Source organism: Lactuca virosa, chromosome 5 (genome assembly GCF_052849685.1).
Source record: "Lactuca virosa cultivar CGN04683 chromosome 5, Lactuca_virosa_CGN04683_v6, whole genome shotgun sequence".
NCBI lineage: Eukaryota > Viridiplantae > Streptophyta > Magnoliopsida > Asterales > Asteraceae > Lactuca > Lactuca virosa.
This window is the reverse complement of record NC_136430.1, coordinates 336,213,807-336,241,120: the sequence shown is the minus strand read 5'-3', so window position 1 is coordinate 336,241,120 and position 27,314 is coordinate 336,213,807. Positions and strand designations below refer to the sequence as shown.

At 32.8% G+C, this 27,314-nt stretch overlaps 3 protein-coding genes and 1 pseudogene across 4 annotated transcripts; 2 read left to right on the top strand and 2 right to left on the bottom strand.

Moving 5' to 3' along the window:
* Window positions 1–1,114: 1,114 nt before the first annotated feature.
* LOC145113279 (uncharacterized) lies at window positions 1,115–3,511 on the bottom strand. The gene is made up of 4 exons (XM_079049392.1): window positions 2,410–3,511; window positions 2,168–2,346; window positions 1,784–2,086; window positions 1,115–1,681 (listed from the first exon to the last, which is right to left on the bottom strand). Exons 1-4 carry the CDS (start codon window positions 3,509–3,511, stop codon window positions 1,115–1,117), a joined length of 2,151 nt encoding a protein of 716 aa, XP_078905518.1.
* A 3,551-nt stretch (window positions 3,512–7,062) lies between these two features.
* LOC145115704 (phosphatidylinositol/phosphatidylcholine transfer protein SFH8-like) lies at window positions 7,063–10,824 on the top strand. Its single transcript, XM_079052056.1, has 14 exons — window positions 7,063–7,192; window positions 7,282–7,396; window positions 7,852–8,164; window positions 8,241–8,340; window positions 8,432–8,698; window positions 8,776–8,853; window positions 8,942–9,043; window positions 9,131–9,180; window positions 9,282–9,384; window positions 9,469–9,567; window positions 9,646–9,759; window positions 9,874–10,422; window positions 10,503–10,577; window positions 10,661–10,824. Exons 2-14 carry the CDS (start codon window positions 7,363–7,365, stop codon window positions 10,682–10,684), a joined length of 1,908 nt encoding a protein of 635 aa, XP_078908182.1. The 5' UTR covers window positions 7,063–7,192; window positions 7,282–7,362; the 3' UTR covers window positions 10,685–10,824.
* Window positions 10,825–10,944: 120 nt separating this feature from the next.
* Window positions 10,945–14,564, bottom strand: LOC145115705 (phosphatidylinositol/phosphatidylcholine transfer protein SFH3-like). 2 transcript variants are annotated; one of them, XM_079052058.1, is made up of 14 exons: window positions 14,107–14,564; window positions 13,790–13,810; window positions 13,616–13,722; window positions 13,254–13,515; window positions 13,081–13,180; window positions 12,752–13,018; window positions 12,588–12,665; window positions 12,389–12,490; window positions 12,275–12,324; window positions 12,087–12,186; window positions 11,932–12,006; window positions 11,789–11,848; window positions 11,285–11,713; window positions 10,945–11,192 (listed from the first exon to the last, which is right to left on the bottom strand). In XM_079052058.1, the coding sequence occupies exons 3-14, from the start codon at window positions 13,704–13,706 to the stop codon at window positions 11,082–11,084; spliced, it is 1,725 nt and encodes a 574-aa protein (XP_078908184.1). In that variant the 5' UTR covers window positions 13,707–13,722; window positions 13,790–13,810; window positions 14,107–14,564; the 3' UTR covers window positions 10,945–11,081. The 2 variants fall into 2 exon arrangements, with proteins under 2 accessions (XP_078908184.1, XP_078908183.1); XM_079052057.1 differs by lacking the exon at window positions 14,107–14,564 and having other exon boundaries at window positions 13,790–14,084.
* Window positions 14,565–17,836: 3,272 nt separating this feature from the next.
* On the top strand, window positions 17,837–17,956 carry LOC145118232 (U2 spliceosomal RNA; annotated as a pseudogene).
* The last annotated feature ends 9,358 nt before the right edge of the window (window positions 17,957–27,314 follow it).

Here is a 27,314-nt window from a genome sequence, read left to right as displayed (position 1 = left end):
TACCGCGAGTGGTTAAAAAGATATTATAACGACACTTATATAACCCGTAATAATAGCTCAAATAATTATTATAAGGTCCTAATAACGTTACTATATTTAAATAAAAGCTATATTAAAAATTAGGTAGGCGTATCTTACCTACGAAGGGGTTTGGCTAGAAGCCGCGCTCTGCAGGGGCAGAAATTCCGAGCCGAAAGCTCTTCTTCTCGGAGCCGTCGAGCGCTCCGGGGCTTTCTTTTAGCGCTAGGGGAGTTTTGGGAGGTTTAGAGAGAGAGTAGAGAGAGAAGGGTGGAGGTGTGAAGAAATGAGGGTGGAAATGGCTGTATTTATAGGGTGAAATATGGCTGAAATTAGTGCCACATGTCACCATCTAGTGGCAAGCCTTGGGGAGAAAGCAATGGCCAAGATTGTGCCACGTCACCCTTTTTGCAGCAGTACCCTGCCGACTTCTAAACCCCGTAACTTTCGCATACGAGCTCAGTTTTAGACGTTCTTTATATCCACGCGTAGGTAAAAATAAGATCTACAACTTTCATTTTGACTCCGTTGGCTAATTCTTGACTGATCTTAAATTTAACAGTACGAGGAGATTATACTGTTAAATGTCTGCGTAAAATTCATAACTTCAACATACGGACTCCGTTTTCTCCTGTCTTTTTACCGTTGAGTTCCTATTAATGAGATCTTCAATTCTCATTTAGGTCGCGTAGGCCAAAAACCGCTCGATCTAAAATTCGAGTTTCGGGCCGTGCACTGCTATGCCAAATCTTAGAAAATTCATAACTTCCTCATACGAAGTCAGATTTGGGCGTTCTTTTTTTGTATGTTCTCGGTTTAACGTATACTACAACTTTTTCTTATATTTCTAAGACTAAAAATTCCTCCATCGTAAATTCACTATTTACGTCTCCCGGTGCCATGCCGGTTTTGCCGAAAAACTTCGACGGGCCATAACTTCTTCGTTATAACTCGGATTTCGGCGTTCTTTATTTGTACGGAACCCTTGTAACATATACTACCATTTGGTTAAGATTAATCCTTCTAAATAATCTTCCATCAAAACTCATTTTTGATGCTTATTGTCTCTAAATTGACTAGCCCGAATCTACGGGCGTTACAAATCTGAATGACTTGGCATAGTCCTATCAGATGAAGATTCAGGTACCTCGCTAGTCTGGTTATTACTGTCTAATCTAGTATAAAAAAAAGTTACATCCAGATTCTGAGTTGCACTAGAATCATACATCTGATGGTTAACACTCAGGTCATTTAGATCAATCAAATCATTCACATATTCAGAATTATGTTGATCATCATAGGAAAAAGGGTCTACTGAATTATTAAAATCAAATTGATTATCAAAAGTTGTTGATTTCAGTTTAAATGGAAAAACTGACTCATAAAACTTCACATCCCTGGAAACAAAAACCGAATTTGTATCAAGACTTAATAGCTTATAACCCTTTTTCTCAGAAGAATAACCTAGCAAAACACATTTTTCAGCACGTTCAGAAAACTTATCATGATTATTAAGTTTAATAGCAAAGCACAGACTACCAAAAACTCTTAGGTGATCAAACACAGGTAATTTTTTAAACACGAGTTCATAAGGTGAATGACCTTTCAAAACAGAGGTTGGCATTCTATTAATCAAAAAAACCGAAGTTAGAATGGCCTCTCCCTAATATTTTATAGGAAGACCATATTGAAAAAGTAAAGATTTGGCAATAGTCAAGAAAAACCTAAAGCCTTCTCTAGTAGACACCCTATAAGGACCCCATACATCTAAATGAATCAATTCCCCAAGTTTAGTTGAACTATGAACACTAAGAGGAAAGGATTCACGAGTTTGCTTTGCTTTGTGACAAACATCACAAGGAGGAAGGGAAGAACTATCAAGATTAAGTGTATCTTTTAAAGAATTTAGAGCTTGTTCAGCATGATGACCTAATCTACTATGCCATGTAAGTTTAGAAACACAACACTTAATAAGACTACGAGAACTAATACATGATGGAAAAGCATCAAGATAATACAATCTCCCAGACTCTCTACCATTCTCCACAAACTTCTTTGATTGTAAACCCTGAATTTTGCAACAATTTTCATTAAAAACAACTTCACAATTTGTGTATTTACACAATTTGTGAACATAAAGAAGATTTACATTAAAATCAGGAACAGCAAAGACATCAAAAAATGTTAATTTTTCAGAAAACTGCAAGTTCCCAATTTTTTCAATTTTAGAAGAACCACCATTTGGGTGATTAACAAGAAGGTTTAGTTTAGAAACATCAACAGTGTCTTGCAAAAGAGACTCAGATGAAGTCATATGTTGATTAGCACCTGAGTAAACAACCCACTTTTGATGACTAATAGTAGAGTTACAAGACTTAAAAAAAGGAATACCTGCCATATTAGCACTGACAGGAGTATCCTCAAATGCAGAGGATCTTTCATTAATAAGACTCAAGAGTTTATTATACTGCTCACTTGTGAAAGAATAAGTTCCACCATTCCCAGAGATACTGGAAGAAGAGGGACTACTAGAAGGAACAGATGAAGAATTAACAGAAAAGGTTTTATTCGGATTTCTTTGGTTGTCACTGTTACACTCATTCCTAGGTTTAAAATCTTTCGGATAACCAATCAATTTATAGCACCTATCAATAAGATGTCCCTTAAGACCACAGTTCTTACACTGTAAATTCTGATTTCTTCCTCTATTAGAATTAGAACCTTGACCCTTTTTATCATTAAATCTACTGTTAAATGAAGATGATTGAGTTTTAGACACACTAGAAACAGAAGTTAAAGCCCCATTCTTCTGATGAGATTCCTCTCTAGAGACAAGTGAAAAAGCAGTTTTAACATTAGGAAGAGGATCCATCAGAAGAATATGACTCTTAACTTGATTAAAGGATTCATCAAGACCACTTAAAAAATGCATTAACTTCATTAGTTTTAAATAATCATTATACTTAGCAGCAGCTTCACAAGTACATTCAGCAAGATTTGTAAGACCATCAAATTCTTTCCAAAGAGTGTCAAGTTTATTAAAATACTCAGATAAGGAAGAGCCATCTTGTTTGAGTGAATTAATACGTTGATGTATATTAAAAATAACAGATCCATCAGCCTTGTTATAGGTTTCAAAAAGTTCATTCCATATATCTACAACAAACTCAGAGTATGCATGTCCAGAATAAATTGACTCAGACAAAGACCCAAGAATCCAAGAACACACTACAACATTAGCACGATCCCATTTTAAATATTTAAGTTCATCAGTAGAGTCCTTTTTTAAAGCCCCTTCTACAAACCCTAACTTATTTCTAGCCTTAAGACTTCTTTTCATAGAGCTACGCCATACACGAAAATTGTCGGTCCCGGTTAGTTTAAAACTCACAATTATAGTTACTGTATTATTAGATGGATGTATATACAAAGGATCATCGTAGTTCACAGGATCAACCTTAGAACCACTACTTTCAGGAGGAGTATCAGACATAGTGTTCACACAAAAAAACCAAATAGAAATCACATAACAATCAAGAAAGTAACATGCCACTGTGATCGTTTGCGTCCAGATGGTCAAAACAGTATGTTGGGGCCCAAGACAGGAATCACTGAGTCAGAAAACAATCACAAGGATTAAAGAACTAAAACACAATAACTGGTGTACTCAAGACAACCAGGATCTCCCACATCTACAGCTAGAACAAAGATAGAAGGGAACAAGAAACGCTCACAGAGCTATAAGCTGAACAGGCCGAAACAGATCGACTCCTGTTACTCCGTTCTCTTTTGAAAAATTAACGGTGATGAAATCCGTTAACAAGAGTTATTTCAGAGAACATGATTAATCGATCAAAAAAAACAACGAAGATTTGATTCGTCAATCAAGGATCTCCACTTGACGACGATGACTGTCTCTCAAGGATCTCCACTTGAAGACAAACCTGCACAATCACAAGAAAACTCGCAGTACTAGGATCTTAAAAGAAAACAATAACTAGAAAATGACCCAGATCAAATAAAAGAACCCTAGACGTTCACGGATGAGTAAGATGAACTGAAATTTCAACAGAAACCCAGTATGAACTCAACTATGAAGATCTACAAGGATCTCAACCAAGAAAATAAAGGCAAATAGAGAATACCTTTACGAAACGATCGTCAACACAGATTGAAGACCTAAAGCTCTGATACCATATAGAGAAACACAAAATCATAACTTCCTAACATCATCATCTATTATATCGATTGAGGACAAATAGACAGATGGTTTTCAGGTACTTACAAAGAAACCTCACTACACAATTCCTAATCTACACTCTCAATGAACACACATCCTAATCTACAACGATTAAGAACTACTGAAGAACAAAGAACTGATAATATCAAACAAACCCTAAAACTCTATTACAACGAGAGAGAATAAGAAGACGATCTGGAAAATATCTTGTGAATTATGAACAATAACCACTGCAGCTCAAATTATATACTTCGGCTAAACGGATCTCATAACCCGTGTGTTAACCCGTCTGAATCAACATCAACTTACACATTCGTCCACAACTTCTATTCAAATGACACAATTAACCCAACGTCACAAATACACAACTAAATCAATCCAAACATTTACACATAACACCTTGCATAATTCCTGAAATGACAAGTTTGTAATACTCACAATATTTAACATTTATCAACAGTATACAGATAATTGTCATCAATCGAGCACATCCATAATATCTATCACATAACTAAGCAATGCCTTAACAAATCTTAGTGGCATTTGTAGTGATCAAACATTAGAGTGTGTTATTCTTAATTAATAGTAGGCGAACTATGAGGGGCACCATTAGGGTGAAAAGGTAGATGAGCGCCTTCACAACTGCTATGATTCTCGACCTCCGGTTTACAATCATAATAACAATGGCACACAAATGTATTTTTGCATGTTCCATGGGAATAATATCCATGTATTCTTTGACATACATGAATACATGTATATGGTTCACATGGTGGTAAAAATTGAGTGTCACCACAAATTTGGGCCATGAGCGACTCCACACCTACAAATTTTGAAAAACATGTATGATTTTTCATATGATAATAATTAATTATTAGAACAACACACACATTCTAATCAACTCCTAAATTAAATCACAGTCTCATATAATATTTAACCCCTCACCCAGTTGGATTGAAGTAATACTATGGTACTCTAACTAATGATCATTTAAATAGTCAATAAATCTACCATTTATTACCAACCAGAACATGTTTTCTATCATGTTCTCACATTTTTATCGTAACAAATAGAAAAAAAAACATAAACATTAAAAAGTAATATTAAGGGTTTTATATTATTTACTCGGACATGCTAATTGTTCAGATTCAAAATCCATTTCTATGAATTTGAAATTAAAACTTTTTTAATAAAAAGGAAGAGAGATAATAGACATTACCGACAGTGATGAGAAACACAAGAAATGTGTAATGAATCACGGACTTATTCATGTTGATATTCAATTGATAGATTATATGTAGTGAGGTCTAGTTATATAGAACATAAGATCAAAGTCATTTATTGTTGAAAATCAAACATTAATTTTTTCATGTTTAATATTAATTGCATTTATTGTTGAATTTAAATTGTTATATATATATATATATATGTGGTATGGATTCAGATTATGTTTGTGCTTTGACCTGTCTTCATGATACGATTCTGGGCTTTGATTTCAACGGTTTCACTAATAAGGACACCCCCCCTCCAAAAGCCCAACATTCATTGGTGAGTGCCCTTTTTAGTAAAATTGTCCAAGACATGGAAGTTCACTTCGACATGACGATTACGCAGAAAGCAATTTTTGAGTGCCTAAGGGCCCACATGCTCAGGATTTTCTTATGACTATTCCTATTGACGGTCTTGGCCAACATATGTTGCCAGTAGAGTATCGTGCCATCCTTAAGTATCGCCTTATGATCCCTTTACTTCCAGCTGACGAGACTTACCCTGTTTGTCGCAAGGCTTGCTTGGACTCCTTTGGGGAGCATGCAGTTCATTGTAAAGAGCTCCCGGGTTTCAAGTACCGACACAATCTGGTTAGGGATGTTCTTTTCGACATATTTAGGCGCGCTGGGGTTTCTGCCAAGAAAGAGACACCTGTGTATTTTCTGTCTGACCCATTGCAAGGAAGATCAACACTTAAATCACCTGATATTTTAGTATTTGGATGAGCTGGAGGAAAACATGCATGCGTGGATCTAACAGGGGTTTCCCCTCTTGTGGGCTTGGGGAGTGGAGTTTTCACTGTGGGACAAGCTGTTTTAAAAAGCTGCATCAAGCAAAGTGGCAAAACATGAGAAAACGTGCATGGAAAATCAACACATGTTTATACCCTTTGCATTTGATATTTTCGGTTTCCTTGCGCCAGAAGCTGTGGAGCTACTCAATAGACTCCAACGGATCATGCATAGTAATGTTATTACTCCAAGATCAATAGATGTTGTTTTTAAAAGAATTAGTTTTGTCATCCAAAAAGGTGTTGCGGCACAGCTTGTTGCTCATTTACCCGCTACGTCTATGTAAAACTTCCTCCTTTTATATGAATCAAAAGGAAGATTAATATATATATATATATATATATATATATATATATATATATATATATATATATATAATGTTTTACACATTCTAATTTTAAAATATAAAATAGATCGTAAAGTGAGATTAAATATTAGCCATTCTAAATTTTATTTAACACTTTAAAATAAAATGTAAAAGTAAAATATGAATAGAAATGCTCTAAAAAATAATGAAAGATAATGGAAAGTACAACAAATAGGTGTTTTTGTTATTTAAAAGAGCTTCAGTACCTTAAAAGTCAAAACATTGACTTTGATTTCACATGTCACCGCCCTGTGACCGAATCATCACTCAATTATGCCGCTTCCGCAGAATAATTCTTCTGACTCCACCCGACATTCAATCTGCCACGTGGCATCCCCAACCCCACTGATTCAATCCTGGACCCCACACCCCTCGATTAAACCCCTCATCGACATCTTTGTTTGCCGATATTTCCTTTTACATAATTTATTTTAATTTTATTTCTTACAAAATATTTTGATCGTCACCGGCCGATTGTGATTTCGCCGTTGGATCCATCCCGCGAAGGTAAAAGTATAGTTTCTTAAAGGTCAATTAATTAACTACAACTGTTTCTACATATCAATTCAGCTTAGAATTTTCTAATTTTGATGTAGGTTTTGTGGTGTGATTTCGCGGTTGATCTTGAAAGCGGGAGTATTCTGAGGTTTTTGTGATTTGTTGATAATTGTGAATCGATGTCTGGACCACTCGATCGATTTGCAAGGCCTTGTAAGTGTTTACTTTTCCTTTTTTCTTGATGCCGATGAGGCAATTAGGGTTTCGGTAGAGTTAGATTATAATTTTTGTCGATACTACCGGAATTTCCGTGTAATTACGTGTTTTATATTATCTGTAAGCTCATGTCGTTGATTAGTTATGTTGTAATTGGCCACACGGGGTTCAGGATGCCGTTTGGAGTATTGTATGATCAGCTTGAAAAGTAGTGGTACCTCAATGTTTTAAGTTAGGGTTTTTGTTTTCTGATTTTCATCATTCCTCCTGTTCTTTTTGGGGATCTTTAACATTTACTTTTGTTTCTGCCATTTGGAATCGTATTTATGGTATCTGAGTTATGTAAAAGGATATTAAATAATATCTGTGTAGGTAATTGCTACTGTTGTAGATTTGTAATTAAGATGCTGAAAACACATGTTCTCACTTGTCATGTATCTGCTATTTCATAGGCTTTGAGGGGTCTTCAGGCAATGATGAGAGATCAGAGAGAAGAGAAAGAAAGTCTGATTTTGAAAATTCAGAGGATGAAAGGAGGACAAGGATTGGTTCACTGAAAAAGAAAGCACTAAATGCATCAACCAAGTTCAAACATTCTCTCAAGAAAAGGGGGAGTAGAAGAAAAAGTGATGGACGAGTCAGCTCTGTCTCAATTGAAGATATTCGAGATGCTGAGGAGCTAAGAGCTGTTGATAAATTCAGACAATCACTCCTTTTGGATGAATTGCTTCCAGAAAAACATGATGATTATCATATGATGTTGAGGTACTAAAACTTCTTTATTTCTGTTTGACCTTAAAACATCTAAAAGAATGAAAGATTGATGTTTTATTTGCTGTAGGTTTCTGAAAGCAAGGAAGTTTGATATTGAAAAGGCAAAGCAAATGTGGGCTGATATGATACACTGGAGAAAGGATTTCGGTGTTGATACGATTATCGAGGTGATTAAATTCCGAAACATGATACAATATCATGATCTTTGTTTTTCATCTAGCATTAAAAACTGATATTTCTTTTCATTTTCTCAATCAGGAATTCGAATTTCAAGAGTTGACTGAAGTTCTAAAGTACTACCCCCATGGTAACCATGGAGTTGATAAAGAAGGAAGACCTGTTTACATTGAAAGATTAGGGAAAGTTGATCCCAACAAACTCATGCAAGTTACAACCATGGATCGATACATAAAATATCATGTTCGTGAATTCGAAAAAAGCTTTGCTTTTAAGTTTCCCGCATGTTCAATTGCTGCAAAAAGACACATAGACTCAAGCACAACCATTTTGGATGTTCAAGGCGTGGTATGTTCTTCTTCCCCTTTGTTCACACTTTACATAATCACTTTCAAAATATTATTTTCATTTTTGAATATTTTCAGGGGCTCAAGAATTTCACTAAAGGTGCCCGTGAACTCATTCAGCGTCTACAAAAAATTGATGGTGACAATTATCCTGAAGTAAGTAAGATTAGTTTGCTTCATTAATGAAGTTTATTTTAGCAATAATCTTTAATTAACTTTTTTGGCACTATATATTTGTTAACAGACACTTCACCAAATGTATATAATCAATGCTGGCCCTGGTTTTAGACTGCTGTGGAGTACTGTAAAGTCATTTCTAGATCCCAAAACTACTTCAAAGATTCACGTACGCTTCAATCTTTTCATATATCTTTTTTTTTTTTTTAATAAAAATCACAAGTTCACTATACAATATAATTTTTCTTCTGTTTAGGTTCTGGGATGCAAGTACCAGAATAAATTACTTGAGATAATAGATGCCAGGTAATGTTCTCACTTCTCATCAATGTAATTTACTAATTATGTTTTTTTGGTTCTTATTTATAAGTTTAATATTTCCTAATACTTGAAACAATAATTTGCAGTGAATTGCCGGACTTCTTAGGTGGCACGTGTACACAATGTTTGGATAAAGGGGGTTGTCTTTTATCTGATAAAGGACCATGGAATAATCCTGAAATCTTGAAGGTTAAGCTCAAAAGCACTTGTAATATTTTCTTATATATTTTTTATTTAAACTAAATCAGCTGTTGTGGGACTTTTTTTCGACAGTTGGCTCTTAATAGTGAAGCAAGGCGTGCAAGACAGGTGGTTAAAGTTTTAAACAGTGAAGGAAAGATTGTCGCATATGCTAAGCCTCAGCTTCATGCCGTAGGAACAACTAAATAACAATTTTTTTAATAAAAAATATTTTCCTCATTATTTATTTATTTATTTATTGAGCTGCAGCTAAGAAGCAGTGATACATCAACCGCTGAGTCAGGGTCAGAAGCTGAAGATATTGCATCTCCGAAAGCAATGAGGAGTTATTCACATCTTAGGTTGACTCCTGTTCGTGAAGAAGTAAGTATTTACTTATTTTTTTGAAGTATATATATATATATATATATATATATATATATATATATATATATATTTCTATATTATTATAATAAAGTTATTTTGTGTTGTGTATAGGCGAAGACAATTGGGGGTACAAGCTATGCGGGCCCATTTTCTGGATACGATGAGTATGTTCCCATGGTGGATAAAGCTGTTGATTCTGGATGGAAGAAACAACCTTCAGCTCCAAAGCCTTATGATCCCAGAGGTCAAAGTCAAACACGGACATTGACATTTATTGAAGGTCAAAAGGGAGTGGAAAAAGCTAATGGAATGTGGGTGATGCTTGTGGCATTCTTGATGACTGTTTTTACTGTTTTGAATTCATTGATGAAGCGTGTGACTAAGAAGCTTCCAGACACGCGATCTGAGGATGCCAAGAATGCTGAGGAATTCTCGTTTGATGGGCCTGGGAAAGAGGAATTCCGACCACCATCACCGACTCCGTCTTTTAAAGAAGCAGAGGTTTTCAATTCCGTGTTGAAAAGGTTAGGTGAGCTTGAAGAGAAGGTTGATACATTGAACTCAAAGCCATCCACAATGCCTTATGAGAAAGAAGAATTGCTAAATGCTGCTGTTTGTCGCGTTGATGCTTTAGAAGCAGAGCTTATTGCTACCAAAAAGGTAAAATATTTTTTCTTTGTAGAATATGATTCAGTTTATTATATATTATTGTCATTGTTTTTGTTCTACTTGTTGTGTAGGCTCTGCATGAAGCTTTGATGAGGCAAGAGGAATTGTTGGCTTACATTGATGGTCAAGAGGAGAAAAAGTTCAGGGTGAGTTTTGTTTTATTGTTGCTATGTTTTGTAGCATATAAGAAGGAAAAGGTTTATTAATACATTGTTACATGTGTTTGCAGAAGAAGAAATATTCTTGCTGGTGAAAAGTGTCTAAATGTGTATTCTTTTTTCATGTTTTTACTGTATAATACGAAGATGTTAACAATTTACGCATTTTGTGCTAACTACGACTTTGAGAGTGCTTTGATATTATTTACAGTGTGATGGGTTTGGGCTTGTTCAATGTTACGGTATACCTATCCTAGGAGGAGCTCAAAACTTTATGGGTAATTTAATAAATAAAAAAAACTGTTTAACTATTAGTTAAATATCCAAAAATAGAAACAAAATAAATATATCAAAGTTATGAATCAGCAAAAAAATAAGGCCAAGGTTTATTGATGGAGCAATAGATGGTGTAAAGTTATATCTACAAATGGAGCTTTTTCATTTTCATCGACAAAAAAATATCCCCTCATTTTTTTTTTCCGTTAGTTAGTATCATATGTTGTTCTGAAAACAAAAAAACTTCTTCTTCTTCCTCCTCCGCTTCTTCTGCTTGTCTAAAAACGCCACCACTTGTTGTTGTTGAACACGCGACTCATCAAGAGCCTGGATAAATCATAAACTTACATCAGTATGCTACTTCATCTTAATTCATGTTCGAATACCAAAATCATAAACTTAAAGATACGTCTACGTACTTTATTGGCAGCAGCAAGCTCTGTTTCCAAGGCGTCAAGACGACGCAAAGCGGTGTTGAGCATCTCTTCTTTCTCCGGCGACAGCTCAGCCGTTTTGCTGTTGTGCGCAACCACCTTCTCCTCCAGATCCGCTAACCGTTTCATCAAGTCCTGATACTCTGTCCTCGAAATTGTGGGTTTTTTATTGTCATCGTCTAAAAACCCAGTGGAATACAGAGTGGCATTGGTTAGCTTTCTGGGCATTTCACGAGTCATTCGCATCATTGTCACCATCCCCATAAACAACGTCATCAAACCTGTAACCACCTGGTTCCCTAGTTTACCGGTAGAAGAACTAACCTCACCCCAATCATCATCAACCTTTTCATGTGCTTTACAATCAGCCATGGCTGAGTAATCTTTGCTCTCCTTTCCATCCCTTATACAATCCTACAATTCAATTTATTAAACCAAACAACCTTAAGCTTAATTTTTTTATGCATGTTAGCAAATATGGTGACTTACTTCTTCAACAACAGGAAAAAGTTGTGAGGGCTTCATGTGTTCCCTTTGCATAGCAACACACTATCAAAGGAAATGTATAAGAAATTTATAGTAGAATAAAAAACAATGAAAGGAAAGGTAAAAAAAAAGATATAAGAAATTACAGACTGATCCTCAGAAATGATCTTCTCTTCTATAACTGTATCCTTGGAACACTTGTGTTCGCCATTAGAGACCATCTGAGAATACTTAAAACATTAATTAATACACAATTTAACAGTAAAATAAATCTTATTTTTAATCTGAATATGAATATGACCTTCATGATATCTGGATCTTGCCATGGACCTTTATCAGATCGCATGCAACCACCTTTATCTTCACAACTGCAACTACCACCCAAAAACTCCGGAAGTTCACTGCCAAAATAGAACAAAATGATTATGAAATAGACAACATAACTATAAACAAAACAAATGCTTATAAAAAGTTAATTTCTAAAACTACCTGGCATCAATGATTTCCAGGAGCTTGCTCTGGTATTTGTTGCCCATAACCTACTCAACAATATCATTTACTTGTCATGAGTTAAAAAATAATAAAATTTTAAAATTAACTTACATGAATCTTAGCCGTAGTTTTTGGGTCAAGGAAGGATTTGATTGTGTTCCACAGTAGCCTAAAGCCGGACCCCGCGTTAATTATGTACATGCGAGATAGAGTCTATAAGGAACAAGAAAAATAAATAAACACACCAACAATTTTCTTAATTCTATAAAAATATATATATATCAAGAAACTTGTATACCAAAGATTATACCTCAGGATAGTTGTTTCCATCAATGCTCTGGAGACTTTGGATAAGTTCCCTAGCAGCTTTGTTCATACTTTTTAGTCCCTAATTCATCGCCATAGAATTAAAAATTTACTAATTTTTACATTAGATTATAGATTATATTGTAATTTTAGAATTAATAAACTTACAACTCCTTGAACATCAAGAATGGTGGTGCTTTGATCAATGTGTTTTTTAGCAGCAATTGAGCAAGCAGGGAACTTATGAGTAAAGGTTCTTTCAAACTCCATTATATGGTATTTGATATAACGTTCCAGTGTTGTGGCTTGTAAAAGCTTTGTAGCATCAACTTGACCAATTCTCTCAATATAAATAGGTCTTCCATCTTTATCAACCCCATGATGCCCTTGAGGGTAGTATTCAAGAACATTTTCCTTTTCTTTAAATTCAAAATCCTAAACAAGTATATTGAAATTAAAACAAGTTCACCAAATGGTTATATTTAAAGAAAAAGTACCTCCATGATGGTATCTGCACCAAAGTCCTTCCTCCATTGGAGCATATCAGCCCACATTTGCTTGGTTTTCTCAATATCAAATTTCCTGGCCTTCAAGAATCTATAGTAACATAGTTAGAAACTTACTTTTTCACATTAAAACATTAAAAAGATTCAAAATTAAATATGGTAACCTTAACATCATATGGTAATCATCATGGTTTGAAGGTAATAATTCTTCTGATATCAAAGCTTGACGTAAAGCATCCACTACCTTTATTTCCTCTGCATCATGAACATCTTCAACAACAACACACATGACTCTACTATTCCTCCTTCCCTTTTTGATGAAGGAAGTTTTAAACCTCTTTGAGGCACTAATGGCCTTATGCTTGAAAGAGTTACGTTTACACTTCTTTTCATCCTCATGGTTCTCTACCTCAATCTTTTCCATGCCTAATTCATAAAAAAACTAAGATTATATTGGGTATTAGGCAAAAAAAAAAAAACATAAATTAATTTAATATAGAAAAAGGAAGAAGAAAAGGAAGCATACTTGACCGGTTTGGGTGGTGAAGAGGTTCGTGCATATGGTTACTCAAGGTTGCATTTTGTAAGTTTGATTGTGGTGTCGAATTTAGGGCCATTATCAAATGCCTACACCTTTTAGAAATTATACGTTAAAAGTATATACAGTGGCCAAATGAAAAAGAAATCTGGAGGTTCATACCAGCGCTTTTACATATGTGTGCTGCAAAATCCATGAACAAACAAAAGATTATATTACGTTAGTGTTACAATCATCATAAGCCATAATTGAGCTCAAAATCATGATATCATTCATGCATTTCATATGAATGATTCAAGATTCGTTGAAGATTTGGTCGATATATTGATATCTGATGGTTTATTGATCAGAACAATAAACCAGACTCATGAATTTGCATTTTCACAAACAGATGGTGTGCATACCCTAAAAGGGTATGAACATTTAAGGTAAAACCAATGAAATGAAACAGATAATATGGAGGAGGAAGAAGGAATTACCAGCGACAAAAAAAAAGTAGCAGGACCCTTTTGGACAGGAGAATGGGAGGGTGTTTTAGAATTGCGTCATTTCGTCCGCCAACAAAAAAAACCCTGATTTTCGAAAACCACCCATTATAAATTCAGAGAGATTGTGCTGTTTTAGGGGGAATTGCACATCGATTTGACCAGGTCCTCGTCAATTCCCATTACCCTTTTCTCTCTCTCCCTCTTACGTTTGACGCATACACGCACATATATATGATATATATAGTGATTTCTATGTAGAGTTAGAGAGAAGTCGTTAATGGCAGGAAGTATGGCGAGGGTGATAGACCACGCAGCTAGCCAACAGAGTTGAAATTGAAACCCTCCATATCTTAACTAACTTACCTGCTTTCTCAGGCGCCTCGTGTTCTATTATATGATTTTTGAATTTTATGCTAAAAGTTGTGTTATGACTTATGAATTTACTAAAAGAATTGAGTCAATCACTTATTCACTTGTTTATATTGAGAGAAATACGCCGAACACAATGATACCAATATATTTTTTTCATTTGACATAACTGTTTGGAGGATAATACTTCCAAAATTGCGGCAAGCATTCAACTAATAATAATAATAATAATAATAATAATAATAATAATGAAATAAACTAATGCAAGACATCAAAAAATTTAAACTGGAAAACTTTCTCAAAACAAGGAGTAACAATCACAGGACCAAGTCCAAGAACCAATCTACTAGCACCGAATAAAGGATACACGAGTGTATTAGGTTGGAATGTTTTTCAAATCATCAAAATTTAAACTGGGCCTATACTAATTGGGAATATACAACAATAAATAATACATTGGGCTAAATGTACACCACTGTCTAATATGCCTCTATAGTTGGAACGGGAGAACAAAGGTGAACATTCAAATTGGATCGAAAGTCGGTGAACAACAAAGATGATAATCCGTTCGTCAAGATGTTTGCATATTGAAGGGTCAAACTGGATCGAAAGTCGATGAACCCGAATCTGTCCAATGGCGACCTTATCCTTAACAAAAATGACCATATTGGACCTTTCATATTATTACACAACCATAATTTTCTGAACTTTAAAAAAATGACCAATAACCCGGCGAAACATTCACGACTCGCACATATGATGCTTCTGACATAAAGGGAATTCCAATAAACTTTTGCGGTTATGTTTTGTTCTTCGCATGCTATATTAATAAAAAAAGGTCATCGATCCTACCTAACAAGGTTCGATACTTGTTTGCGACAAAGTATTTTCCTCTCTAGTGTTGATGTTTTGTTCGAACCCGACGTAAACTTCAACCATGCACACCGGAGTCATAATTTCTTCTCGTTAAATCCTCGTGGTGACTCTATTTCCATTTATTTAAAGGTTTAGAGATCACATCTTTAGGTTTTTGTCTGGTCATAGCATTGTAGTTGTTGGGGACATTCGAGTTATAGATCAGACGTTATGCTCTCGATTTGATTGTGTTTCCATATAGCAACACATGTGTATGTCATTCCCCCACTCAATTGAAATTGCTTGTGCTTCACCACCCTTGTCATCATTTTTACATGTGTTTACGATGAACGCCGACGTAGAAGAAAGCAAAATAACATCTTATAATAATTTACAACTGTGAAGGATGAAAAACCCTCATAAGAAACAACCTTAATGTTGCAAAGAATACCCACTAAGAAACATAAAGGTTTAATTCACTAGAAAAAAATGTCCACAAGAATGCCCCTTAATAGCATAAAATAGGAACGAATATTTCCAAGGAAACAAAGAAAACCCATAATGATGCAGAGAATGCTCATCAGGTAGCGAATATATCTTGAACAAATTTGTTGTTCTATAATAGGTGCATTGGTGGTTCGTTTTAGCAATCAACAACAATCTTGCTAATGTAATGTTCTTGTTCCGTGATTTGTATGGTGTTAGTTCGTTATTTAACAATAAACAAGTATCTTACAAAACAGTAAAACAAGTGTCTTACATATATTAACATTACATAAAATCAGCCAAATAGTCGGTCTAATAATAATATAATTGGAAATACGTACTCTCTCGGTCTATATAATCGTGGAAAGTAAGGACACACCCTTCTCTACCTTTAACAAACTATTGTTGGTTATTTTAATAACCAAAACACAAAACGAGTAAGCTCAAAACTTTAAATATTGATCTCAAATTCGTTTAGAAGAAACTTAAATGAAAAAAGAAGATTATATACCTACTTCCATTGAGATTTTCTATTGAGATTTTATGGGTTCCGATGAGCAAGGTTGATTTTCTAGTTGATCTCAAAAAACTCTATCTAAATCCCTCGGGCAAAAAGACTCATGAATTACTTTGTGTTTATTTCGTGTTTTTTTACTTGCTTATCATCATGTGTCTATACTAGCTTATGTCCATTCAACTCAAAAATAAAGATACAAAATGGTAAAAAAGAGCGAGTAACGAGTTTCGATTCTTGATTATGGATTTTCCCTTTTCATCCATTAACTAAAATTGAATATAATGTTATTAGCATATGGATGATGAGTTTGAGCATTTTTTTATTGGAATATATTTGATAGGTATTATATCATTAAAAGTCAGGCCATAAATTTTAGAATCGAATTGAAAGTGACTGTAAGATGTTAGGAGGCGAAGATAGTGTGATGCCACCAAATGACCAAATAGCAGGTCGATGGGAAGAGAATGACATGCTGGTTGAAAAACCAGATAATATCTTGGGAAGAAATAATGAGCACTTATGGGAAGCATAATGTATGGTTTGGATCTTTGGTGGGAATGGGGTGACGTAATGAGGAAATGTTGCCCGAAAAATAATTTTTGTCTGCTATTTTCAAATGAGTATGAAATGTGTTCAATATGATTATAAAATTATATCGTTTATGATTTTTATGAACTAGATTTATGTTGATTAAGAACACATATTTTGATAGAATGGATTTTAAGAAGTTGGAGTTATTTAATTAGTTTAAGTTTGTCGATTAGTTATTATGTTTAGTTAATAGATATGTGATATAAAAATAATTGGACGAAGGCATACCAGGTACATGAGTCATTTGTAATTGACTAATTATGAGCATGAATTTAAACTTAAACTACAGAAAAATAGGAAAAGAGAAGCAATGCAATCATAAACACATATGCAATGCAGTGGTCTAACTTTGATTTGAATATACAAAGTAAAGACGTAAATTGTTGGTTCAGGTCCCACACTACCCACTCACACAACACACACTCACGTATGTATGTATGTGAAACTAAGATTGCAACAGATAGAAGGAAATGGAAAAGCTTCATATAAATAGCCTTACATAGACTCCAAAATGGCAACAGATAAGTAAAGTGGCAACATAAAATAAGCAATAAAATACTACCTACTAAGTCATTGCTACTACCTAAAGAACCGGTACATGGATTGCCCCATATTCTTAAACCCAACGTGCACATTAAGAATTAGTCAATTAACCTCAACTTACAATTCCTTATTAAAATTGTGCATAAAGAAAATTCTGGACCCAAATGACCCTTAAACAACCGATTAATCCAACATAAAAGAATAATAATATTGAAGTTGTTTTTATTATGAAGGAAGGACTCAAGGAATGGAGGCAGTGAAAGTCAAAGTGCCTGCATCCCAACTCCCACATCGGCAGAATGAAGGAAGCAGGCAAGAGAAAGCTGTGTATAAAAGAAGAAGCTCAGGGAAGGAATAAGCATACCTTTCTCGGCCTTTTGGCTAAGATCAAGTGTAGTATCTGTTCTAATCATTTTAATATCTGATATGTGGGCCATCGGCCCACTCGATATTAATCTTATTTTTTATGGGGGAGCTATTTCAACAGAAGAAGATTGAGATCAACTCAAATCTTAAACACTAAAACTTAAGCTTGTTTATTTCTGAATAGCAGAACTCTATCCAAACATATCTATATATTCATATAAACATATCAAACCCAGACAATCAATCCATTCCAACGCATCATTCAGGTATATTCTGTCTTAATTTTATTAATTCCGTCATGTCGTTAATTTTGGTATCAGAGCTACACACTTACGTTTTCAATTTTATTAATTCCCGGCAATGGAACCAGAATGACGTAAGCAATGACATAAGAAGCCATTATTAAAGAAGACATTATTAAAAATACGTGTCCTTTCAATATGGAAAGGATTGTTATTAAATTAAAGTGTCGGTAGGATAATTATTATATGTCTATTGTATTATTGTGATGTAACATAAAGTGTGTAAGTCCCTCAATAGTCTAGGGGGCTATAATGTAAATAGGTTTGTCATATTGCAATCAAACGATTGCAACTCAATTATTGTACTCGGCTCCTTTGAGCCTATAAATAGGGCCTTTGCCCATATGAAATAAACAAGCTAAGTTTGAGTGTTTAAGATTTGAGTTGATCTCAATCTTCTTCTGTTGAAATAGCTCGTCTATTTCTGAATAGCAGAACCCTATCCAAACATATCCATATATTCATATAAACATATCAAACCCAGACAATCAATCCATCGTCAATCCATTCCAACGCATCATTCAGGTATATTCTGTCTTAATTTTATTAATTCCGTCATGTTGTTAATTTTGGTATCAGAGCTAAGTAACGTTCTTATTATTCTTATTATCAGTTTGCATATTCAATCTATCGTTAATAAGAATATATGCATATGCAGCATCATAAACATGATAAGCATCATAAACATGATAAGCATCATAAACATGAAAATAAATAATCATTATTTTTAAGTACCCATATTCAAAAAATCATCGTTATTAAAACAATTAAAAATTATCGAAAGAAGATTTAATATCATAAATATGTCTCAAGATATTCTATTCAATTGTTATATTATTTCTCCATGATAATCTCATTCCGAGTTATTTTAACCATTAATTCTACAAAATTTGAAATTTTTATTAAAATAATACTCGTTCTTAATAATCAAATTAATCAAATTCATACTTGAAATATATATTTATGTCTAACAAAATTCTGATGAATTGTATTCCTAATAGAAATATTATTTTAAGAATACAACAAATCCAAGAATCTATAAATAATTCTAAGAAAAATCTCAAGGATTCTTACAAACCTAATAATCAAGGTACGATTTTAAACAATAACCATATTCATGATGTTAGATATTTCATAAGAACTAGTATTAAAATCCGTTACAAGCAAATACGACGTCTAAAAACAAAACTATTTGTATTCTAAAACATATGTCTTTTAAACACTACTATTAAATAAATTTTAATCGTAACTTTAAATCTAAAACGAAACTAAACTATTATTATTATAAAATTATAATCATGAGTTTTTCAAGTCTAGATACAAATAAACAAGAATTAAAATTTTTTCGTAAAACATTGAAACAATCTAAAAAATTTCTTTTAGTCTTAAAAATAGATTCTGACATATCAATGATAAATTGTATATCTAATATTGAAGCAATACATATAATAAATAATAGTATAAATTGGAAACAAGAACAAATAAAAAATCTTGAAGATAAAATAACAAAATTAATTTGTTAAATATGATAGAAAAAACAACTACTTCACTAGAAAAAAGAAACTAAAAATTTTATATATGGAAACTTTACAAGAAAAAGTAGAAACACTAACTAAATTATTTGCAGCACTAGAAATTCCATCTGAAACGCAAGAAAATAATATAGAAATAGAAAATAATACAGATGATAATGACGCAGAAGTAATATATGATTTTTCTTCAGATGATGAAAACCCTTATTCAAATCCATATAGAGATTCACAAAACAATTTTGGATTAAAACGAAAACAATCATATGTTGAAGATGATTATCAAAGTCAATATATTTATGGACCACCTTCATTAGAAGAAAATTTTTTATATAGACAAGGAATGGTTAAAAATAAACAAAACAAATGGGAAAAAATACCTCCTCAATACATACCTAAATTATTTACATTTCCAACAAATTCAGATATTCTTTTTATTGATTGTGACCAAAATCCTGAAGCAAAAATTCAAGAATGGAGTAATAAAATGGGAGTACAAATTCAGTTAACCGAAGAATTAAGAAATTTACACCCAAAACACTTTCTTAATTATATCATTCATAAAACACAAGGTAACGCATATCGTTTCCTTTCATCTCTTGATGAAACCGAAACAATGATGATAGCCACCACCGATGCTATGGAAACATTTAAAAATGTATTAAGCCGTCTTATTCAGGAATTCATAGGAAAACAAATTGAAGATAAAATATCAAAAGAAGCTTTTCAATTAGAATCACTATGGCATTTAACTAATTTACGAATTTGTAATATGTGTTATTTAGAACCATTTATATGTGAATATTCTGAACATTATTATAATTTAGATTCCATTAGAAAAAAGGCAGCATTAGATATGTTTTATCAAAAATGACCATCATTAGTAAGCCAAAGTGTAATAAAAGATTTCCAAGAAGCATTACAACAAAATAAAGTTGCAGACACCTTAGGAGCACGAATAAGCATATTAAAAGCATGGATGCAGAAAAAATGTTTAGAACAAAAAACAGCACAAGATGCAAAAATTGATTTATGTTGTGACATCCTTTCTAACAAAGTAAATCAATATGGTTGTAAAGAAAAACAACAAAGTAAAAAGAAAATTTGGAAAAAACAAACTTATAAACCCAAATATAAAGAATATTATAAACAAGGGGAAAGAAAATATTTCCGAAATAGAAAACAATATAAACAAAAATATCAATCCAAAACAAATTATTGCCCATCGAATAAAAAAGACTGTAAATGTTGGATATGTCAAGAAGAAGGACACAAAGCTTATGAATGCCCGAAAAAGACTAAAAACGAAAAAGAAACAAATATATTAAAAATTGCATACGACCTTGGATACGAACCCATAGAAGATTCAGACATAAATTCAGATATAGATATTTATGCATATACAACTGATTCTGATTAAGATGCAGGTACATAATCCTATGGGAAAAGTATTATTGGGACTAGATAACGAGGGAAACCTCATATCTGACCCATCAAAAGTATACAATGATATGAAAGTATCACCAAAAGCATACATTGGTATGAAAATACCATCTGAAGTAAACAATGATAAAGTATACAGTGATATGAAAATATCACCAAAAGCATACAGTGATATGAATATATCACCAAAAGCATACATTGATATGAAAATTTTCATATCAAACAATTTTCAGCAATTATTCAGGTACCCAAGAGACGCAAATATTCAATCCACATAAATACTGAAATGGAAGCAATCATGAAGCAAATCAAACACCAGTTCAAACAAAAAGAAGAGCAAGAAGCATCATTAGTCAGACAACTCGAAGCAGTCAGACGAGAAAAAGAACAACTACTACAAACAATACAAATTCTATCATCCCAATCAGTACCTAAAGAAGAAGCAGCTAGCAGTTCAACAACGAAGCAACCAAAAGAAGACATTCAAGAAATCTCATCCGATGATAGTCAGCCACAAACAATGCTCAAGTCAGAAAAACAACCTATAATACAAAATCCAGAAGAATACCCACCACTTCAAGCAGATCAAAATATAAAGAAATGGTACGTAATTTTCAACGGAGAAAACAAAGGAGTATATGACAATTGGGGAATTGCCAGTTCATATATTCTTGGAAGAAATATTATTCACAAAAGTTACAAAACAAAAAATGAAGCAGAAGCCGCATACAACGAAGCATACAAAGCAGTAATAAAAGATAACGTAGAATGTTCAAAAACAGTTCTCCTAACACCACAAAAACCTATGACCAGCTTCACACCACAAAAACCTGTATCCATCCCAAGATCCCTTAACCAATTAAATGCAAAAATTGCCCTTGAATCCATTCTATCAACCAAAGAAAAAGAAGCCATGAAAAAACCATCTGCCAAAAAATTTGCCGAATTATGGGACAGCCTAATCTCATACACCGAAGTCCATTCACTGATGGGCTTTTACCCAGTAGCCAGACGACCAGGTCCTAAAGCAGTTTTCTTAGCCGACTTATCAGATCCTATAACTTTATGGGATTATTTTATTCATGGGTTCATCGACACTATCTATCTAGAAGGCACCAATCTACACTGCATCAGCGAATTCCCTTCTGCTGTACAAACTATCATCAGAAATTATAAAATACGCTTTGCAAAACAAGAAAGAGGATTATTCATCAAAATGCATTCTAGCTACCCAATTTTTGATGAAGATTCTCAACTAATTGTCCCAAGTATTACTTTTGCAAACATGGGAATAAGCAACGGCTCAAAACCAACAAAAGATGATCTACCCCGTGAATCACCAACACAAGAGCATCTAATCTTTGCACTTGCCGGTGTTTATTTAGCATCATCACGCATTGGCAACGGTAAAGATCAAAGGTCAAGAATCAGAGTAAATTATGCTAGTAAAACTTTCATTATCTACTCTTTAACAGACAATGAAATCACTCCGGAAGCAATGAAAGCAATTGAAACATTCGAACAACCTTTCGAAAAATTTTCTCATCAACTGGCTGAATTACCCGATGATATCAAGAAACAACTTTGCAAACATATTATGCATGCTCCAAGACACAATTGCAGTCACTGTTCAGAAAACACAGAAGAAACACCATTCATGGAAAATTAAGGTCAGCCATGACACAAGCAAACATTATTCAAAAAACATGTCTTTTCGAAGGCGGGAGGAATGACGTAAGCAATGACATAAGAAGCCATTATTAAAGAAGACATTATTAAAAACACGTGTCCTTTCAATATGGAAAGGATTGTTATTAAATTAAAGTGTCGGTAGGATAATTATTATATGTCTATTGTATTATTGTGATGTAACATAAAGTGTGTAAGTCCCTCAATAGTCTAGGGGGCTATAATGTAAATAGGTTTGTCATATTGCAATCAAACGATTGCAACTCAATTATTGTACTCGGCTACTTTGAGCCTATAAATAGGGCCTTTGCCCATATGAAATAAACAAGCTAAGTTTGAGTGTTTAAGATTTGAGTTGATCTCAATCTTCTTCTGTTGAAATAGCTCGTCTATTTCTGAATAGCAGAACCCTATCCAAACATATCCATATATTCATATAAACATATCAAACCCAGACAATCAATCCATCGTCAATCCATTCCAACGCATCATTCAGGTATATTCTGTCTTAATTTTATTAATTCCGTCATGTTGTTAATTTTGGCAAATTGAAAAACATGGCGGAATTAATATGATTAAGACAGAATATACCTGAATGATGCGTCGGAATGGATTGACGATGGATTGATTGTCTGGGTTTGATATGTTTATATGAATATATGGATATGTTTGGATAGGGTTCTGCTATTCAGAAATAGACGAGCTATTTCAACAGAAGAAGATTGAGATCAACTCAAATCTTAAACACTCAATTTTAGCTTGTTTATTTCATATGGGCAAATGCCCTATTTATAGGCTCAAAGGAGCCGAGTACAATAATAGAACTGCAATCGTTTGATTGCAATATGACAAACATATTTACAATATAGCCCCTAGACTATTGAGGGACTAACACTTTATGTTACATCACAATAATACAATAGACATACAATAATTATAAAAGACAAAACCTAAATAATTACAACTCCTTTCTATATTGAAAGGCCACATGTCTTCAATAATGTGTCTAATGGCTTCTTATGTCATTGCTTACGTCATTCCTCCCGCCTCCGAAAAGACATGTTTTTTTGAATAATGTTTGCTTGTGTCATGGCTGACGTTAATCTTTCATGAATGGTGCCTCTTTCATAATCGAGTAGGAATGTTTTTAACTGTTTCTCTATGATGGCTTCCATTCTCTTGTCAATGTGTCTGCTATATGATTGTTGGCGCTTTTGATATACTTGAGATATGGATGAAATTGATGTAATTGTAATTGCCACCGGATCAATCGTCCTCGACAGTAATCTTCTTGTAACTTATACCGCCAAAAGCCAAGTAGATACTTGGAATCTGTGCGTAATTCGAATCTGGTTTGAAGTAGCTCGACTTTCCATTTTTTCAATGTTCTGAGACATGCTAGTGTTTCTCGTTCATGTGTGCTGTAATTTTGCTCCGTTTGGGAAAATGTTCCCGATATATACTTGTATAGTTTTTGCTCGTATTTATCTGTTTTTAATACTTCAGATGATACATCTGTATCAATGTATGCTTTTGGTGATATTTTCATATCACTGTATGCTTTTGGTGATATTTTCATATCACTGTATACTTTATCATTGTTTACTTCAGATGGTATTTTCATACCAGTGTGTGCTTTATCATTGTATACTTTTGATGAGTTAGATATGAGGTTTCCCTCACTATCTAATCCCAATAATACTTTTCCTCGTATAATTGCTTTTAGGCATCCTGCCCAAGTGTCTTGTGATGCATCTGTTTCTACGATTAAGAAATCATCTATTTTTGCATTATATAGAGTAGGGAGAACTTGAATGTTTTGTTTTATATTTTGTACTAAAATAGTATCTGTATTGGTCCAAGACCAAGGTATTTTTTCTGATATTTTCTTTTGTAAAACTTTTCTTTCTTTTGCTAAATTTTTTAAAAATCCTTGTTCTGCAATATAATTTAAACAACCAAGAAATCGTTGTATTTGTTTTCTATTTTCAAGTTTATTAGGAAACATATTTAATTTTTCTCGTATATTGTCTGTTAACGATAATTGACCATTTTCTCCAATTTTTAAACCGAGATATTCAACTGTAGTTTGAAAAAGTTTTGATTTCTTTTTTGATAAAACTAAACCCTTCTCTTTAATTCTTTGTAAAACCTTGATGACTGCATCAATGTGTGTTTGTTCGTTTCTTTTTGTAAAAACAATTATATCATCAATATATGCAAGACAAATATGATCTAAACCATTTAAGGTTTCATCCATGAATCGCTGATATATTGATGGTGCCTGTTTTAAACCGAATGGAAGAACATTCCATTCATAATGCTTCTGAGGAGGACATGAAAAAGCGGTTAGTGGTTTCGTATTTTCATGTAAGCGTAATTGCCAATATCCGGATTTTGCATCAAATGTACTAAAATGTGTATTTCCTTTTATTTTTTCTAAAATATATTCTTTTCGTGGTAATTTATATGAGTCTCCTATAGTAGCATCATTCATTTTTTTTATAATTGATTACCATTCTTCGTTTGCCTCGTTTTATTTCATTATTATTTTCTACATAAAATGCAGGTGCTGAATGAGGACTTTTGCTAGGTCGAATGATTCCTTTTTCTAATAGTTCAATGCATTCATGTTTGAATTCAGAAACATCTTTTATGCTGTATGGAATTTTATTTGGAACATTAACTTCAACATTAGGGTTTTTTAATAATATTATTATTTCTTGATTATTTTTATTTTTTAAATGATCTAGCGGGTTTTCGCTACATACTTCTTCGAGTTGTTTTTCAGCAATTTCTTTAGCAAATGTTAGTAATATGCGTAATTGAAAGCCAACCTCTTGTTTGATTATTTTAATAAGATCATAATGTTTGATAATTGCAGTTTTTATAATACCTTTTGTTGGATGATTGAGACTTATATCGTCATTTGTTTGTATAAATGGTTGATATAATTTAAGGAAATTATTTCCTATAACTAAATCTATTCCTGAATCATGTTGATATATAGTTGGAGTTTTGAATGATGTTTTTTCAATTACTATATCTATATCTCTTCCTACGAACCAAATTTTGTGAATTGATTTATCAGCAATTGTGATCTTTAATGGTTTTTCTAATTTTTCCCAATTTTTTAATATCTTTTTTCTTCCAAAACATAAAGTAGCTCCTGTATCTATATATGAAACTAATTCTTTATCTTGTATTTTGGTTGTAATAAAGGTACTGTTTGGGTTAATATTTGTTTTTCTTTTACTCATTTTAGGATTAGTTTATAAATTTCTTTTAATTGATGTTTTTTCTTGTAAAGCTTTTATATTAACAAGTTGTGTTTGTTAGAGTGGTTGAAACATTGCGTATTGTTTTTAGATTTCGATTTTGTGATTTTTTGTTTTTATAACTCCATAATTTTTTATTTATCATTGTAATTATAGTATATTTGAGTTTTATTATTCATTTTTATTTTACCATGTGAAAGGTCGTTTAATGGTAAGTGGTTTTTCTTTAAGTAGTGGTTTTTCATTGAGTGGTTCTTCTTTAATTGTTTTTATTATTTTTAAATATTTTTCAAGTAGATTTTTCTGTTGAGTTAAATTCTGTAATAATTCAGGGATTTGTTTTAATACAATTAAACTTTCTATTTCTATAATATTGTTTAATTTTTGACTTATTATATATAGTTTTTCTCCTACTGATTTATCTTCTTCAGGATTAAGACCGATGTTATATATTGTTCCTTGTGGTAAATTTTGTGGTATTTCTATAATCATTTCTTTATCTGGTATACATGGTTTTGTATTTTGATATGATCCTTCAAGTGTTTTAAAATATTTTAGGGAATTACTAGATGATTCTGTCATATTCTTAAACTTAATGATCTAATCATTTCTTTAATATCTTCTAGCTTTTCATCGTTATTTTCATTAGATGTTGAAGGCTGACATTCTGAAATAGAAGATCTACCTATTATAGTTGAAAATGGAGGTTCTATAATTGGACTTCTTTTTATTAACGGAGTAGTTATTATTGGTTGAAAATTAGTTTCATTGAATATTCTATTATTAGTCATATTTGGTGATTCAAGGGATAATAAAGGGGTAAATAATTTATCTATATAAATTCTATCTTCTGTTTTAAATGTAATACTATGATGAGAATTTGTTAATGCATAATTTATTTGATATGTAATAGTAAATGGATGATTACCTTTTATCATAAAATTTTGTCTTAATAATTTATATCGTACAGTAATACTATTACTTAAATTTTTATCTTTAAGACTTAATCCTAACTGAATATTAATATCAAATTTTATTTTTCCTTCAATTAAATTACCTTCTCCTTTTGCAATAATACTTTCTTGGTTATTAATTATACGATCATCTCTGATTTCTAATTCTATTGGTGTATTTAAATTATTTACAGTACTTTTTAAGATTATTTGAATAGTTGATATATGAATATAAGCGATTTTTATTCTATCTGTTTCTTTAATATGAGATAATCTAT

Coding starts and splice junctions, on each gene's coding strand:
- LOC145113279 (XM_079049392.1), bottom strand. CDS start 3,511: ATGTCTGATACTCCTCCTGAAAGTAGTGGTTCTAAGGTTGATCCTGTG. Junction 2,347..2,409: donor TGTCAGTGCTAATATGGCAG/GTATTCCTTTTT, acceptor TTGTTTACTCAG/GTGCTAATCAACATATGACT. Junction 2,087..2,167: donor TTGCTGTTCCTGATTTTAAT/GTAAATCTTCTT, acceptor TGCAAAATTCAG/GGTTTACAATCAAAGAAGTT.
- LOC145115704 (XM_079052056.1), top strand. CDS start 7,363: ATGTCTGGACCACTCGATCGATTTGCAAGGCCTT. Junction 8,699..8,775: donor TTTTGGATGTTCAAGGCGTG/GTATGTTCTTCT, acceptor GAATATTTTCAG/GGGCTCAAGAATTTCACTAA. Junction 9,044..9,130: donor AAACTACTTCAAAGATTCAC/GTACGCTTCAAT, acceptor TCTTCTGTTTAG/GTTCTGGGATGCAAGTACCA.
- LOC145115705 (XM_079052058.1), bottom strand. CDS start 13,706: ATGGCCCTAAATTCGACACCACAATCAAACTTACAAAATGCAACCTTG. Junction 13,181..13,253: donor GATTACCATATGATGTTAAG/GTTACCATATTT, acceptor ATGTTACTATAG/ATTCTTGAAGGCCAGGAAAT. Junction 11,849..11,931: donor TCATTTCTGAGGATCAGTCT/GTAATTTCTTAT, acceptor TTCCTTTGATAG/TGTGTTGCTATGCAAAGGGA.